The sequence below is a fragment of the Cherax quadricarinatus genome, chromosome 21 (genome assembly GCF_038502225.1).
Source record: "Cherax quadricarinatus isolate ZL_2023a chromosome 21, ASM3850222v1, whole genome shotgun sequence".
NCBI classification, from domain to species: Eukaryota; Metazoa; Arthropoda; class Malacostraca; order Decapoda; family Parastacidae; genus Cherax; species Cherax quadricarinatus.
Window position 1 is genome coordinate 3,527,757 of NC_091312.1, and position 15,000 is coordinate 3,542,756.

Below are 15,000 nucleotides of genomic sequence, written 5' to 3' on the forward strand. Positions count from 1 at the left end.
TAATATATATATATATATATATATATATATATATTATAATATATATATATATATATATTATAATATATATATATATATATATATATATATATATATATATATATATATATTATAATATATATATATATATATATATATATATATATATATATATATATATATATATATATATATATATATATATATATATATATATATATATATATATATAAAGCGTGCAGGTAAATCTGTGTAACTTGCTGCGTCCCACGTTGTTGTATCTTAATAAGTGGCAAGGTGTGACGCGTCTCCTGGCCAGGGCGGTATTTTGCGAGTCTTGAGGCGTCCCTGGCAAGTGCCAAACAAACGTAAAACTCGCTGGCTTGTTATGGTGGCTGGATCATTAGTCGGTCACGCCATTCCCGCCTCTCTCGTGGCCGGTGGTAAAGGCGAAGGTGGCGTCCCGCTCCTCCGGTAATTGTACCACGGGTATATTTGAGAATGAAGTTCAAATCGACATAAAATGTCCCAAGTGGCTTTACCGGAGGTTCCTGGTTGGCTCCTGCTGCTGGGGACGACTCTGATCCGCCAGAGATGAGACAGGGACGGGGCCCCTGCACGGGTAGGAGGAAGCAGGGGTGTCAAGGGGCCAGCGGAGAGTCATGTTGGTAGGAGGCAGAACTAGTGACAAGGGCTGGTGCAAGAGGGAGGCAAGGTTGGTGCTAGAGGGAGGCAAGGTTGGTGCTAGAGGGAGGCAGGGCTGGTGCAAGAGGGAGGCAAGGCTGGTGCCAGAGTGAGGCAGGGCTGGTGCCAGGGGAAGGCAGGGCTGGTGCCAGGGAGCGGGTCACACTTGGGAAAGAGCTGCAGGACCTTCCCACTGCTGGGTCTGCCAGACTTGAAAATTCCCAGATTTATGTGTTTATATTTAGTGTAGTCTCCCTTGCTGCTCCTCCCCTCACCCCTGAAGCCCCTCTTCCCCATCCGTGTTCCCTCCCCATCCCTCCTGCCCCTCCAGCTATCACGCTTCTGAACACGATAACTGGGAAACTTTGGCCCAATTGCTTCCGATTTTCTCTGGAACTATTGACTGTGGAGCCGATCAGGCAGCATTCACCTGAGCTGCCATCAGGTGGTACAACCAGGAGGGACGTCTGATAGTGAATGTCACTGTTCACATATCTGTATATCCATTCAGGTCTTGTTTGTACTTCATTATGTCTGTATAGTTTCAGGTAATTATCACAGGTATAGTCCCCGAGAGTTCTTGTTTTATTTTAATTGTTGCTCTATCATATATTCTCATGTACTTCATTTGGAACAGTAAAGTAACCCAGATCCGAACTCCATAAAGATTTGCTCTGTTGATTAGTTTTTCTACGTGTACGTCCTGTAGACTCTCTTCTTAATAATAATATAATCTAGTTGAGCTCTAAGCCCTTTTGGATCATTCAGCGCTGAGGATAGGGATGTGGAAGGATAAGATTGTAAGCTAGGGATAGGGGTGTGCTAGGGTAGAGGCTAGTGAAGGTGGGGGGTTAGTGCAAGAAATTTAATCATAGAGAGAGAGAGAGAGAGAGAGAGAGAGAGACAGAGAAAGAGAGAATCTTCGTAAAGGTATGACTTTCATCAAGAAGTTTAGTGAGTGTGTATTAGAGCGATATAGATGGAAGTGAATCCTGCATGCCTAAGATACACTGGACTGACGATAATCCCCACAAAGTGGTACCGGTTGTTTCTCCATATGATATCCGTGAGTGAGTTGCGTGTCTCCGATATGTAAGCGTGAGAGGGCAGTTTTCCAAATACGACAGCGCTGGGAAGATGGATAGAATCTCAAACGTGGTTTGATAGAGAACAATTTGGTGTAGTCCAACTCGGACCAGTGTTGTTTCAAGCAGTTGCACAGTTGAGGGAACATTGAAAAAAGAGACCGAGAAAGTAATACCTGACTCACGAAATCGTAATGACACGATTGCAAACAAACCATACCACGGGCGGGGGTAGAACCCGCGATCAGAGAGTCTCAAACTCCAGACCGTCGCGTTAGCCACTGGACCAGCTAGCCACAATAAGATTCGTCCAGCTAGTTATATTTCTACACCATAGGAAGGTTAGCATAGGCACCACTGTGACCACAAATATACCTAGTTGGACGAATCTTATTGTGGCTAGCTGGTCCAGTGGCTAACGCGACGGTCTGGAGTTTTGAGACTCTCTGATCGCGGGTTCTATCCCCGCCCGTGGTATGGTTTGTTTGCAATCGTGTCATTACGATTTCGTGAGTCATGTTAACGGCTTTGAGGGGACTTGAGCTAGAGTTCGTCACGGCCACGCTAGCTGGAGATTCGTCTAAAAACTTGCATTTGTGGTCACAGTGGTGCCTATGCTAACCTTCCTATGGTGTAGAAATATACCTAGTTGGACGAATCTTATTGTGGCTAGCTGGTCCAGTGCCTAACGCGACGGTCTGGAGTTTTGAGACTCTCTGACCGCGGGTTCCATCCCCACCCGTGGTATGGTTTTTTTGGGGAAAGTAATACCTCTGTAGGAAGTTGGGGGGTCATGAATAACCGACCGAGCGGCTAAGTCTGCTTGTTCATTGCCCTGAATATCGGTACATCCGGAACCCAGCAGAATTGCGACATGAAGTCGCATACGAAGGACGATGGGGTGAGGGGAGTAGAATTTCTAGATAGCTTGTAACGCACTCTGGGAGCCCGAAACAACGTAAATGACCTTGGATTATTCTTAGGAACGTCGTAACAGAATATATGGAACTGGAAACATATATTTTGTTATTCAAACTTCAGTACGCAACTTAAGTAAAAATGATGATTAACACTAAAAAGCATGTAGAAAGACACTTATCGGGTTTTAAGATGTTTAACAAGAAAAACATTGAGCGAAACGTGTCTTTAATATCTTAAACCTATATATGTGTGTCTACATTCACTGTGCAGGAAATCCCCGCTGTCTTTTTTTTTTGTAAGGGTTTCCAATATAGGTTTTTTTTCTGGGAGTAGACCAGTTGTGAAAGGAATTTTGTTTTAATTTGATTTTAATTTTTATGTTTTTAATGGTTTTCTTGGTATACATTCTCCTCTTTATCTCGTATATGTTCAGTCTAGTAAGGGCGTTTTTTTTATGTATACACTTCTATCACGTCCAACACTGGTTCTTTACACTGTGGTGAGAGGTTGTTGGAGGGATTGGTGTGTGCTGATACTGAGTTTCATCAATTCCACAATCATGGGTTGGTCCTGTGCCTGGTGTACTACCTTCACTCCTTCAATGTTTGCCTTTGTTTTCCTGTGAAATTGTTTTCTCTGTACGCCTAAAAACGATGTCTATTTTCCGCATAGACTTTTGATGTATTCTACTGTAGTGTTTTGTTTGAAGTGGAAATCTGGGCATCAGAGGCCCTAACAAAGTGAGATTATACACATCTCTCGGGGTAGAAATACCACAGGTCATTATAGAAATTATAGTTCCCTGTTTTCAAGATGATTTCATGCTTTTCGTGGAGTGTGGATATCTGCATTTATTCCGTTGTTGATTTTCCTGAGTTGTCATATCTACATATTTTCCCCTAGCATGGTATTTGCATCACCCTCCCGTGTCCCCTCTGTCCTCTCCCCATTAATGCTTCCTTCCACCCTCCCATGTCCCCTCTACCCTTTCCCATATCTGCATTTCTCTTGTTTCTTTCCCTTCCGCTGCTCCTTTATTTTCCTTTCTTAGTTTCCTTCTGTCCCTTCCTCGCCTCTTTTCATCTCTTCTCGCCTGGGCACAGCACACCCTACCCCCAGCATCCCAGCAGGTACGCCAGCACTTGCATGTCTGGGTCACGTTATCATAAAGGGAGATATGTTATGATGGGATAAATCTGGTCCCGGTGGATTCTGGCGTGTGTTGGTCCCGCCCACTGTGGCGGCCCCCATCTCCCACCCACTGTGGCTGCCCACATCCCTCGCCCACTGTGGCAGCCTCCCTCCCAGACTCGCATTCCCTGCCCACTGTGGCGGCTTCACACCCAGTGTGACTGAAGCATGCTGTGTGATTCTGAATGCAGAATCTGTGAAAGAGTTCATACACCAAGTGCAAGATAGCCACCGGTAGAGCATAGCTATAGTGGGTACTACTATTCACCATGAAAACCTTCCAGATATCACCAATTCAACACAGTTGAATGACCAGATGGAAACAGCGATGCAGAGTAGTGACTCACCAACATAATACAGAGCAACACTCTTAAGAGATATATTCAGAAGAGGATAGACAAGAAAACTCGTAACACCTCACTGTAAACAAACCTGCAACAGTCAAAGAAACATCAAAAGCAGCGAAATATGGAAGTGTAAAATAAACCAGTAGAAGAGCACAGTGTATCAGTATCAATGTGTTCTTGGTACACAGGCTGTGTTTTTAAGTGCCTAGGCCCTGAGGGCCATGCCCGTGAGAGAGTGACAGAGTAACCCTTGTTGAATGAGTGAGCTTGGCTGCCAGAAGGAGACAGGGTAAGCATGGTGCAGGCTGAGATAGGTAGGCCTCTAGGTGGCAGCACCATAGTGCCGCGAAATATGAACCCAGCTGGGCATACATCGCTCGGCAACCTACCCATGGTCGTCCTCGACCATGATTGACTGAAAAAAACTCGGTCTCAGGAACAAGGCACAGAACAGAGAATAAAAACATGTATATACATGTGGACATGGAAAAAAAAACTTCCTAAAGAGAGGGAAAAAAAAAGGAGGGGTGTGCTAAATATTGTGGTCCAAGGCAGTGAGCCTTCCTGGATCTGGACAGATACTGCAACACAGGAGACATTGCTGCAGCTGAGCTATGACATAACAGGGTATGGTCCCGTCTGGAACGGTGAAGCAATCATCGTAGTAGTCGCTGCAGGGTTCACTCAACCTAGGGCACAACCTGCTGGTGCTCTCGAGTGAGGTGTCGCCAGTACTCGGCAACTGGGCAGGACTTCGTCTGGCAAGTGACTTAGGAGGACATTTCTTGACTGGTACTGTCGCTGGGGCTGCCACTGCCGGCGAGAGTGGAGTGAGTGGGCTAGCAGTCAAAGTGACATCATACTTTGTGCAGGCTGCTCACTGAAGCCGTGACACGAATCAGACAAGTCGCCTGCCAACAGGGCTACTGCGGCTTGACGATGTCATCCTCTCGACAGAGTTTGAGTTATAGCAGAGGTTAGTCTAAGCATCCTCAGACTTGTTTTCTGCACATACTGCACTCTAACGGTCAGGAGGTGGAGTGAAACGAGTCTCAGTGGGGAGTTGCAGCAGCACGACTCAGGCATGGTGACTACGAGCGGCGAACATAAAAGCTTTCTGTACATGGGAGGCTCAGATGCTCATACTCTGACGCCTGGACTGACTAGTGTTATCGTCAAATGGTCACAATATGGTGACATGTAACACAAGGTGACATGTAACATGAGCCCAAACCACACGATATGTGGTCTTGGCTCCGACCACACATCGGGACACACGGAAAACTTGCACACACCCGCACTGCACATGTGGTTGCAACATGGCTTGCACTAACAAATGATGCTGTTCTATGCAAAAATCGACAGGCAATCACGAACGTATGAGAACACTGAGAGGAATTAACACGTGACAGATCGTTCCTCAATATCCTCAAACGTTCTTGACAGTACTGCAACAAATTGCTCACTGTGAAACTATAATACTGTTTATGTGACATGTGGTGATGTCAGGCATGACATCGTGAGGGATGTGGGGTGACATCACGAGGTGGTCAGGACAGACGTCCAGGGTAACGTCAGGCACACGTCCAGAGTGACGCCAGGCAGACATTTAGGGTGATGTCTCGAGGTGATGTCGGGCAGACATCGTGAGGTGACGTCGAGCAGACGTCCTGGATGACGTCACGAGGTGTCTTGGAGTGACGTCAGGGGTGACGTCGGGAAGACGTCCTGGGTAACGTTGCAAGATGACATGGGACAGACATCCTGGGTGACATCACGATGCGACTTCCTGAAGTGACGTCAGGCAGACGTCCAGGGTGAGGTCAGGCAGACGTCCTGGGTGACGTTGGGAGGTGACATCAGGCAGCAGACAACAGCATGTGGCTTTGGACATCTGGCTTGGTAACCCATGTGACTCGCTCCACATGGCTTGTGGATCCACGTGGCCTTATCCGCAAGTGGCTTCGTGATCCACGTGGCTTCGAGTGACCTCGGCCTCTCAGATACACAGCTCTGGCGAGAATTCACATTGAATTCATATAAAAAACAGCAGAGGGGGTGTGAGAGTGTAGTGGTGTATGGTGGTGTGAGATGAGCATGGGTGAGACGGGGACTCCGCCCCTTCTTCCTTCCCCTACACACAAACACATGGAGAAACAACCACACTGGACACACGGCACCACACAAACTCACCTCTGCTGAAATAGCCGTGCTGAGCTGAACAACAGCAGAAACATACAGGTGATGCTGAACACGTGACTGAAGAACAGTGTGGGACACTGAAGACCCAGGTGGTGCCATGAAGATTTCTCGAGGAAAATTCAGCAAATTTCGGCCTGGATCCTGCTGATCTTGTCTGAATGATAAAACTTGCAGACACAATTTCAGGACAACTCGTAGAGAGACAGATGCTTCTTGTATGGGGCGATGAAGTGGAGACAGTATCTTCGGCTTCCTTCCTTCCTTCCGGGCAACACACTTGCTGTGACCACCGCTTCCACCAATATTACAACTGATTCGTTGGGTGTGTAAGTGGGGATGAATATATTCTTCAGAGGCTGTTACTTTGAATTCTCCGACGCGCTAGCCACTGAGCCAGCTGGCTACAACAAGATTCGTCCAACTAGGTATTTTTATACACCATAGGAAGGTTGGCATAGGTACCACTATGACCACAACCTTCCGATGGTGTGTTGAAGATTGTGGTTAGTGGCACACCACTTCTGCTCCCTCTCTCAGGTCCCATGGAGAGATGTCTGGTCCCACCGCCTTTGAGCTATCTAGCTCACTTAGCCTCTTCACCTCCTCGGTTGTGTGTAGTGTGTCCAGCATTTGTTGGTATATCCTTCCGTCCCGATTTGCTGGAGTCCTTTCTGTCTCCAGTGAAAATAGTTCCTTAAATCTAGTGTTGAGCTTTTCACATACTACTTGATCGTTTCTTGTGAACTCCCCTCCTTCCTTCCTCATCCTGATTACCTGGTCCTTGACTGTTGTTTTCCTCTTGATGTCGCTGTACAACAGATTTGGGTCAGATTTGGCTTTCGATGCTAAATCATTCTCGTATTGCCGCTGCGGCTAATCTCCTTATTTTCCTGGGTACTTTGTCTTCTGTACCTTTTCCATTCTCTAGGGCACTTAGTTTTGGCCTATCTAAAAAAAATGTGTGAACCAAGGGCTCGTTCTGGTCTTCCCATTGTTTTTGTTGCCCTTGGGTACGAACCTCTCTTCTACCTCCTTGCATTTTGTGGTCATGTATTCCATCATTTCATTTACTGTTTTCCCACTGTACCTCGTGTGTGTGTGTGTGTGTGTGTGTGTGTGTGTGTGTGTGTGTGCGTTTTTTGTAAGAACTTAATAATACAGAGGAGACAAAGTGAACTACAGCCCAGGCTCTTTGAACGGATCATGTGACTAGGAAAACACCGGCACACAATAATAGGTATTAGTTTTTGTTATGTATGGAAGCTGTGAGTGGGTGGAGGAGAGGGCAGAACACCGAAGACTGTATGAGATACACTACTTGCATGTCGGTGAGGGAAGTTGAGAGAGTGGTGGCTGTTGATTGAAACTCATGGATGAGGGGGATAGCTGAGGCTGATGGCTGAAGACTTTGGATGAGGGGAAAGGCTGAGGCTGGTGGCTAAGGGGGATGGCTGAGGCTAGTGGGCAAGCATTATTCACGAGGGGTGAGGTAATATAGCGAGGCCATCATTTACTGAATGAAAATGAATTCATTTGGTGGGAAGGGCGAGAGAGAAAAACAGAGTTGGGTTCATAAATGAAGTTTGCAGCAGTACGGAACTTGTTCTGGGTCTGACTTGTTCTGTCTCTAATTTGTGTGTTCTGTACAAATCTTTATTCCTCTGTACAAATATTATATATGGATTTTATTACGGATGATTATGTTCGTGTTGTGTGTGGACTTTGTATTGTTTTGTATTGATCTTGTATTTCCTGTATTTGTTTTAATCTTGTACTTTTTATCTATTAACTTTTTCTTGTTCTGTATTGAATTTTGCACTTGTTCTTTATAAAACTTGCATTTATGTGCAGTTGGTGTACACACAGCAGTCAGTATCACACACACACACACACACACACACACACACACACACACACACACACACACACACACACACACACACACACACACACACACACACACACACACACACACGGCCGTCACATAAACCATAGAGGACCACTCACGGGACCACACGTGCTTATAATACTCTGGACCAGTTAAAAAAAAAATTAACACATTTGAACAAAATGGAATCATATGAAAACTTAAAAAATAAATTAAGATAATGAGTTAAAGGATAAGTTGATATAGTGTAGATATATTTGTCTAAACAAAGTATATAGTGCAACACTGTAGATATACACGCATTTTCTATATACATGCACTATGAAAATAGACGCAGTCAACATAAATCTTGAACATTAAAATGGTATAAAATACCGACAGGTTGTTAGGTAAGACACATATGCAACAGTTAGGTATCTTTATTTCGAAATAAAGATACCTAACTGTTGCATATGTGTCTTACCTAACAACATAAACCTTATTTGAGACTAGTAATTATACTGTGTTGATTTTTTAAGACTGGTCTTTGCCGAGGCTGCGCCCTGGTAAACATTGCCACGATCTCTCTCATCACAATACCTCGAGTTTCCACTTAAGAACGTGGTATCGTCACGCTCTCTTTTCCTCTTGTGTTTATTCCCCCAACCTCAGTTGTTGTCAGGATGGTTCAAATGTAATGGGGAAGTGTTGCTTATTATTATTATTATCATGGGGAGCGCTGAACGGGGAAGTGTTGAACCCGTAAGGATCATAGTGTGCTTGAAATATGGGAAGTAGTCAGGAAGGTAGGGGTCCCTCTAACTCACTGTATCAAGAGCCCTTTACCAGCATCAAGGTTTCCTTCCTTCCCTTTTGAAGGGACTTGATGTAGGAAAACTATCCTTGTGTGATGGAGTATGACAGGGAAACATAGCTAACTCTTTTTCCCGCTGTGTAAGAATTATATAGATCAGAGCATCAGCAGCACACCGCTGGTGCTTCCACTGTGCAGCTACCGTGCAGCACGGTGCTGATTTACTTAATTTTCAGTATTAAAATGCGATGTCGACCTTTGTTACTCCTAAGGTTGTCCTTCGAGAAGTATCGAAAAGAATATACGACTGCATCTCCCGCACGCAGCTGAGTACTACTGCATCTCCCGCAGGCAGCAGTATACGGCTGCATCTCCCGCAGGCAGCAGTATACGACTGCATCTCCGGCAGGCAGCAGTATAGGACCATCTCCCGCAGGCAGCGGTACTTGAAATGAAAGGTCATCCTTCGCATAACAGAATATATTGTCTTTCATTCTTGGCATGTGTGGTGCTTTCACGGATGCGATATGATTCTACCAGTCCTCTCTAGTGCCATTTTTCCGTGATAAGCGCTGGCAATTTTTTTCTGTGTCTAGCACATCTCTCCTTACCACAACACTTACATGTTATTAAAATCAGGGAAACTATTATATTACTCTTATATAATACAAACAGGAAGACGGATATGCAACGCCTCGGTATGTTTATATGACCAGGGAAACGCTCTAAACTCTTAGAGATCGTGGAAAGAAATGGTATAAAATACTGACACGATGAATAGAAATAAAGGCAGTGTAATGTGATTCTTTATTGACAACTTTTACCGCACATAGTGAGCTTTATTAAGTCACAAACAGGTAAGTCTGTTTGTGACTTGATAAAGCCCATTATGTGGGCGAAATGTTGTCAGTATAGGATCACATTATACTGCCTCTGTGTATTTTCCTTTAGGGATCATAGAGTGAATAGGGAATGGGGAGCAATAAGGTTTTTATTTAAGGAATAAAAGGATAGGTCCACTTCCTTGGGTCAAGAACTACTTACCGGCATCAAGGAGTCTTCCTTAAGGGACATTACTTACTTAACTTCTTGTAATAAAGTGATTTTTTTTGAAAACTATTCAAGGATGTGGGAGGAAACTATTTATTATCATGTATTTTGGAATGACAATGGGAACACCACTGTCCCTGGATCTTCCCAAATTTATCAGTGGAACACATAGAGACTGAATTATTACCATGACATCTTACAAGTACATGACATCTGAATGTGACCATATGCTTCCAGCACGAGCTAGTAGCGGCGGGCTAAAGCTGCCGCTACTAGCTGCTAGCGTAGTGGGTATCTACGCTTAACACCACTGTTACTGTATAGTGACTTGTATGAATAAAAAAAATGATAGTTCCCTTGTGTGTATGTTAAAGACATTGTGATGGTAGTGGTTATGTTTTACTTAGCATTTTGACATATTTCAGAACCTTGAGGACAAGGAGAGGAAGCAGACGGCCCACAAAGACCACTTGGCCCGGGAGCAGCGGTTCCTGCGCCGGCGGCTCGAGTCCTTGGGTCCAGGCCTCCTGCCTCACTTCGACATGGAGATCATGGGCAAGCGGCGGTCCGTCTCAGAGAGTTCCTCCTTTTCCTCCTCATCCGCATCTTCCTCCTCCTCTTCCTCTACCTCAGAATCAGGTGAGATGCTCCTCGGGAATGCCAAGGGTTAGATTTGTCATTGCCACAACGCAATGGAAGCTTGATTTCTCTCATATTCTAAAGAGTAGTTTACCTGGAGAGAGTTCCTGGGGTCAACGCCCCCGCGGCCCGGTCTGAGACCAGGCCTCCTGGTGGATCAGAGCCTGATCAACCGAGCTGTTACTGCTGGCTGCAAGCAATCCAACCTACGAGCCACAGCCCGGCTGGTCAGGTACCGACTTTAGGTGCTTGTCCAGTAGTTGATAGTAAAAAAAAAAATAAAATACTGCTAAACCCAGATGGGTTATAAAGTGCTGAGAGTAGGGGTGTGTGAAGGGGTATGCAGGAGGTAGTGGAGGCGGGGGTTTGTACGAATGGAACATTGAAGTCTGCATCATCAGGGAAACTTTCGGCGAGGAGGTCAGTGTGTTAGAGCCAGTCGTAGTATACTATTTAATTCATAGGAAATAGTAATTTAGCCTTCGTGATATTTTTTTTAATATTTTTAATGTTATGATCTTTCATCCCCCGCCCCAAAAAATCAGATCTTTTTGGTAATATTAGTGTGCGTGGGGCCGTGTTTAGTCACTGCTCCCGACCAAGAGCTGTGGGTGCACTAGGTAGCGGTTGATATATATATATATATATATATATATATATATATATATATATATATATATATATATATATATATATATATATATATATATATGCCGAAGAGGTAAAACTTTCAATTTTGGCTTAAATAGCAATGTTTTTCTTGCCGAATAAGGCAAACGAAAATTTGTATATGCACTAATTTCGCAAAAATCATTCTGAACCTAACGAAAAAAATATTTCATTGTGTTTGTATATTATTAAATTATTGTAAACTTATCTAAAATATTCTTAGTTGGATTAGGCTAAATTAAATTGCACTTGTTATAATAAGGTTAGGTAAGTTTTCTAAGGTTCATTTGGTATAAATTATTTATTTTTACATTAACACAAATGAAAAAAATATATATTTAAACGTATAAGAGAAAATTTTAAAAAGAACTTAATTTTAAATGAATTCTTGCTAATTGACCAGTTCTACCTATTCGGCACGACTTGTATATTAATAATTTCGCCTGTTTGCGAATTGTTATATATATATATATATATATATATATATATATATATATATATATATATATATATATATATATATATATATATATATATATATATATATATGTCGTGCCGAATATGTAAAACTGGTCAATTAGCAAGAACTCATTTAAAATTAAGTCCTTTCTAAAATTTTATCTTATACGTTTAATGTTAATGTAAAAAAAATTAATTTTGCTCCAGAAGAATCTTAGAAAACTTACCTAACCTTATTATAACGAGAACAATTTATTTTAGCCTAACCCAACTAAATATATTTTAGATTTGTTTACAATAATTTAATACTAAACAAACACAGTGAAATATATTTTTTTCGTTAGGTTCAGAATGATTTTGGGGAAATTATTGCATACACAAATTTTCACTTGTCCTATATGGCAAGATGAGCGTTGCTATTTAAGCCAAGATCGCAAGTTCTGCCTATTCGGCACGACATTATATATATATATATAATATATATATATATATATTTATTATATATATATATATATATAATGTATGTATATATATCTGTATATATGTATTTATATGTATTCACGGGAAAGTGTCAAGCCCGTAGGAATAGCATCTTGGGAATAGGAGGTAATGAGGTTTGATCCAAGGAAGGGGAGGAGCATAAAACATCACACTGGTTAAGTTTGAATATTGTGAGAACATTGTTATTAGTCCTTGACGGTAAAAACCCATATTGTGATTAGCATTGTATAGTTTAACAATAATAGGTTACTAGGTAGTGACCCACAGTGTAACTTGTACTGTGCTATAGTTATAACAGCAGGTTACCAGGTACTGACAGTAATTTACTAAGGTCACAGTTACTACCGTCCTGCCCAGGGGCGGTGGCCTTGTCCCCGACATACTCGGTATGTCGGGGTATCACACTTCTCATGTTATTACAGGATTCTCTCTCTTCTCTAACGTGAAGTGGTAACATGTTATAATTAGAGAGCTGTACCCAGATCACAGTTGACTCTATCTTGTGGAGTGAGTTTGACTGCGCAACTTTAGTCTTCATTTTCTAATTATTTTGTTAATAAACATCTACCCTCTACTGATTACTTTCGTTGATTTAGACCGGAAACAAATTAGTCCCAGGTCATGTTATTTAGGCTCATTCTTTCCTTTGTAGCAACAGAGGGTCTTAAAATAATTTGAACAATTGGAGAAGCCTGGATCACCCATAACTTTTTACTGTTTGTCTAGTTGCTGATGCAGGTTCTCTCAGTTTGGGGTTATCAAAATATTTATGGTATCCAGTGTGGTGACTTTTCCTGGTTTTCGTTTAAGCTGCTGCTGAGTTTTTTAAAGGTGTATTGAAGATACAAGATCATTAAACAAAACTTTGTAGTCGTGTTTTTAATATTCACCGGAAACAATCATTAATTTTCCTTCAGAATTAATTGTATTTGCTGGTCTTTTGGTGTTTTATTTGACGTCATTTCTGTCCACCTTGTAATCAGATTCCCTCACACCCTCTTCCTCTCACATCCTCGCCCTCACACCCTCTTTCTCTCACATCCTCGCCCTCACACCCTCATCATCTTTCCCTTCACAATAATAAGTTTTTTCATCCTACGTTCTGCCTGATTTTCAGTCCAGATACCACCTCTTCTCCCTGCAGTCTACTCACAGGAAAGACACCATCACTTCCTCTCCCTTATCTTCCTCTACTCATTTTTAGAACACACTGGTCTGTTAAACCTGATGGTCGCTTCTACCAGCCTCCATAACACCGTAATATTTGCACTTCCCAGGAGCCATTAGCGCCGCCTACAGGAAACACCTTCATTTTCTTGGTGTTATTAAAGGTCATCACTTCAGTGTCTCGCCCTTATTGTTCACTCTTACAACATTCACATTTTCTACCCTAAGACTATATTCCATTGTGGGTCCCATGATGGCGTGGTAGCGAGAGCGCTGGCTGCTATGTAGTGTATTCGTCTTGATGAGCTTTTCTCTCGTCTCGCTTTTCTCTCCCTCTTGCTTCACTTGTCTCTCCCTCTTGCTTCACTTTTCTCTCCCTCTTGCCTCACTTGTCTCTCCCTCTTGCCTCACTTGTCTCTCCCTCTTGCTTCACTTGTCTCTCCGCCGAGTCTATATTTTTTTACCTGTAAAGAAAAACAAAACGTGGAGAGTGATCAATGTTTGGAGGCTTCCTCAGCGAGCACTCATGTGTTGCAGCAGTGTTCCTGTGTGTGTGTGTGTGTGTGTGTGTGTCGCGTTTTGTGTTGCAGCAGTGGTAGTGTCTGTGTAAGGGCCGCGTTTTGTGTTGCAGCAATGTGTGTGTGAGGACCGCGTTTTGTGTTTCGGTAGTACTGTGTGTTGCTCCAGTGTTCCTGTATGTGTGTTGCAGCAGTGGTTGTATTGCAGCAGTGTTGCTGTGTGTGAGCCGCGTCTAGCCACCAAGCTGTGTTCAATATTCTGCCAATGTGCAGGTTTTTATGTCACGGGTGACTCTCTTTGCTTGTGCGTACTCACTGATTTGTGTTTGCGGGGGTTGATACTTAGTTCCTGGCCCCGCCCTAGACCACCTTGATTGACAGCAATGCCTTCTTGGGCCTTATCTGTCATTCCACTTCTCAGTCACCCTGAAGCTGCAGAAATACTTCCTTACATCCCCATATTTCATTTTTATTTTTAGCTTCCACTTGTGCTCCCTTCATTTTGATCTTCTTAATTTAGTCTGATCCTTATTTTCTTTATCAATTGCTTTAAAAATTTTGTACATTGCAATCATGTCTCCTCCATCCTTGTCCTTCTCTACCATAGTTTAGTTTAGCTCTTTCAACCTTCGCTCATAGTGAATTACTCACAGTTCTGGTAGTGTGTATGTGTGTGTGTGATTTCAGCATTATAATTTATATGGAATTTAAATTGCTTCCAGATTTTCTTGTCATAAAGTCACATACCAGTGACGGGTTTGGAGAGTTCTACTCGGGCAGCCCAGCCTGAGGACTTCATTTGTGATTGCCTGGTCAGCCAGGCTGTTTCTACCCTCTAGTCTATATAGCCATCAGGACTGATGTGGTACTGAACTGGTGCTGATCCGGTTTACTCTTGACAGCTTCT

At 43.0% G+C, this 15,000-nt stretch overlaps 1 protein-coding gene and 1 long non-coding RNA gene across 4 annotated transcripts in view; one reads left to right on the top strand and one right to left on the bottom strand.

The window, feature by feature from the left end:
- The window catches only part of LOC128689061 (max-interacting protein 1-like), a 1,113,127-nt gene that overhangs the window by 1,036,737 nt on the left and 61,390 nt on the right, over window positions 1-15,000 (top strand). For all 3 annotated transcript variants that reach the window (XM_070087111.1, XM_070087114.1, XM_070087112.1), the window contains one exon: window positions 10,566-10,779. In XM_070087111.1, the coding sequence (XP_069943212.1) occupies window positions 10,566-10,779 (214 nt within the window). The remainder of the gene's footprint in view (window positions 1-10,565; window positions 10,780-15,000) is intronic.
- LOC128689060 (uncharacterized) overlaps window positions 1-15,000 on the bottom strand; it is a 150,691-nt gene that overhangs the window by 41,208 nt on the left and 94,483 nt on the right. The gene's annotated exons all lie outside the window — the stretch shown is intronic.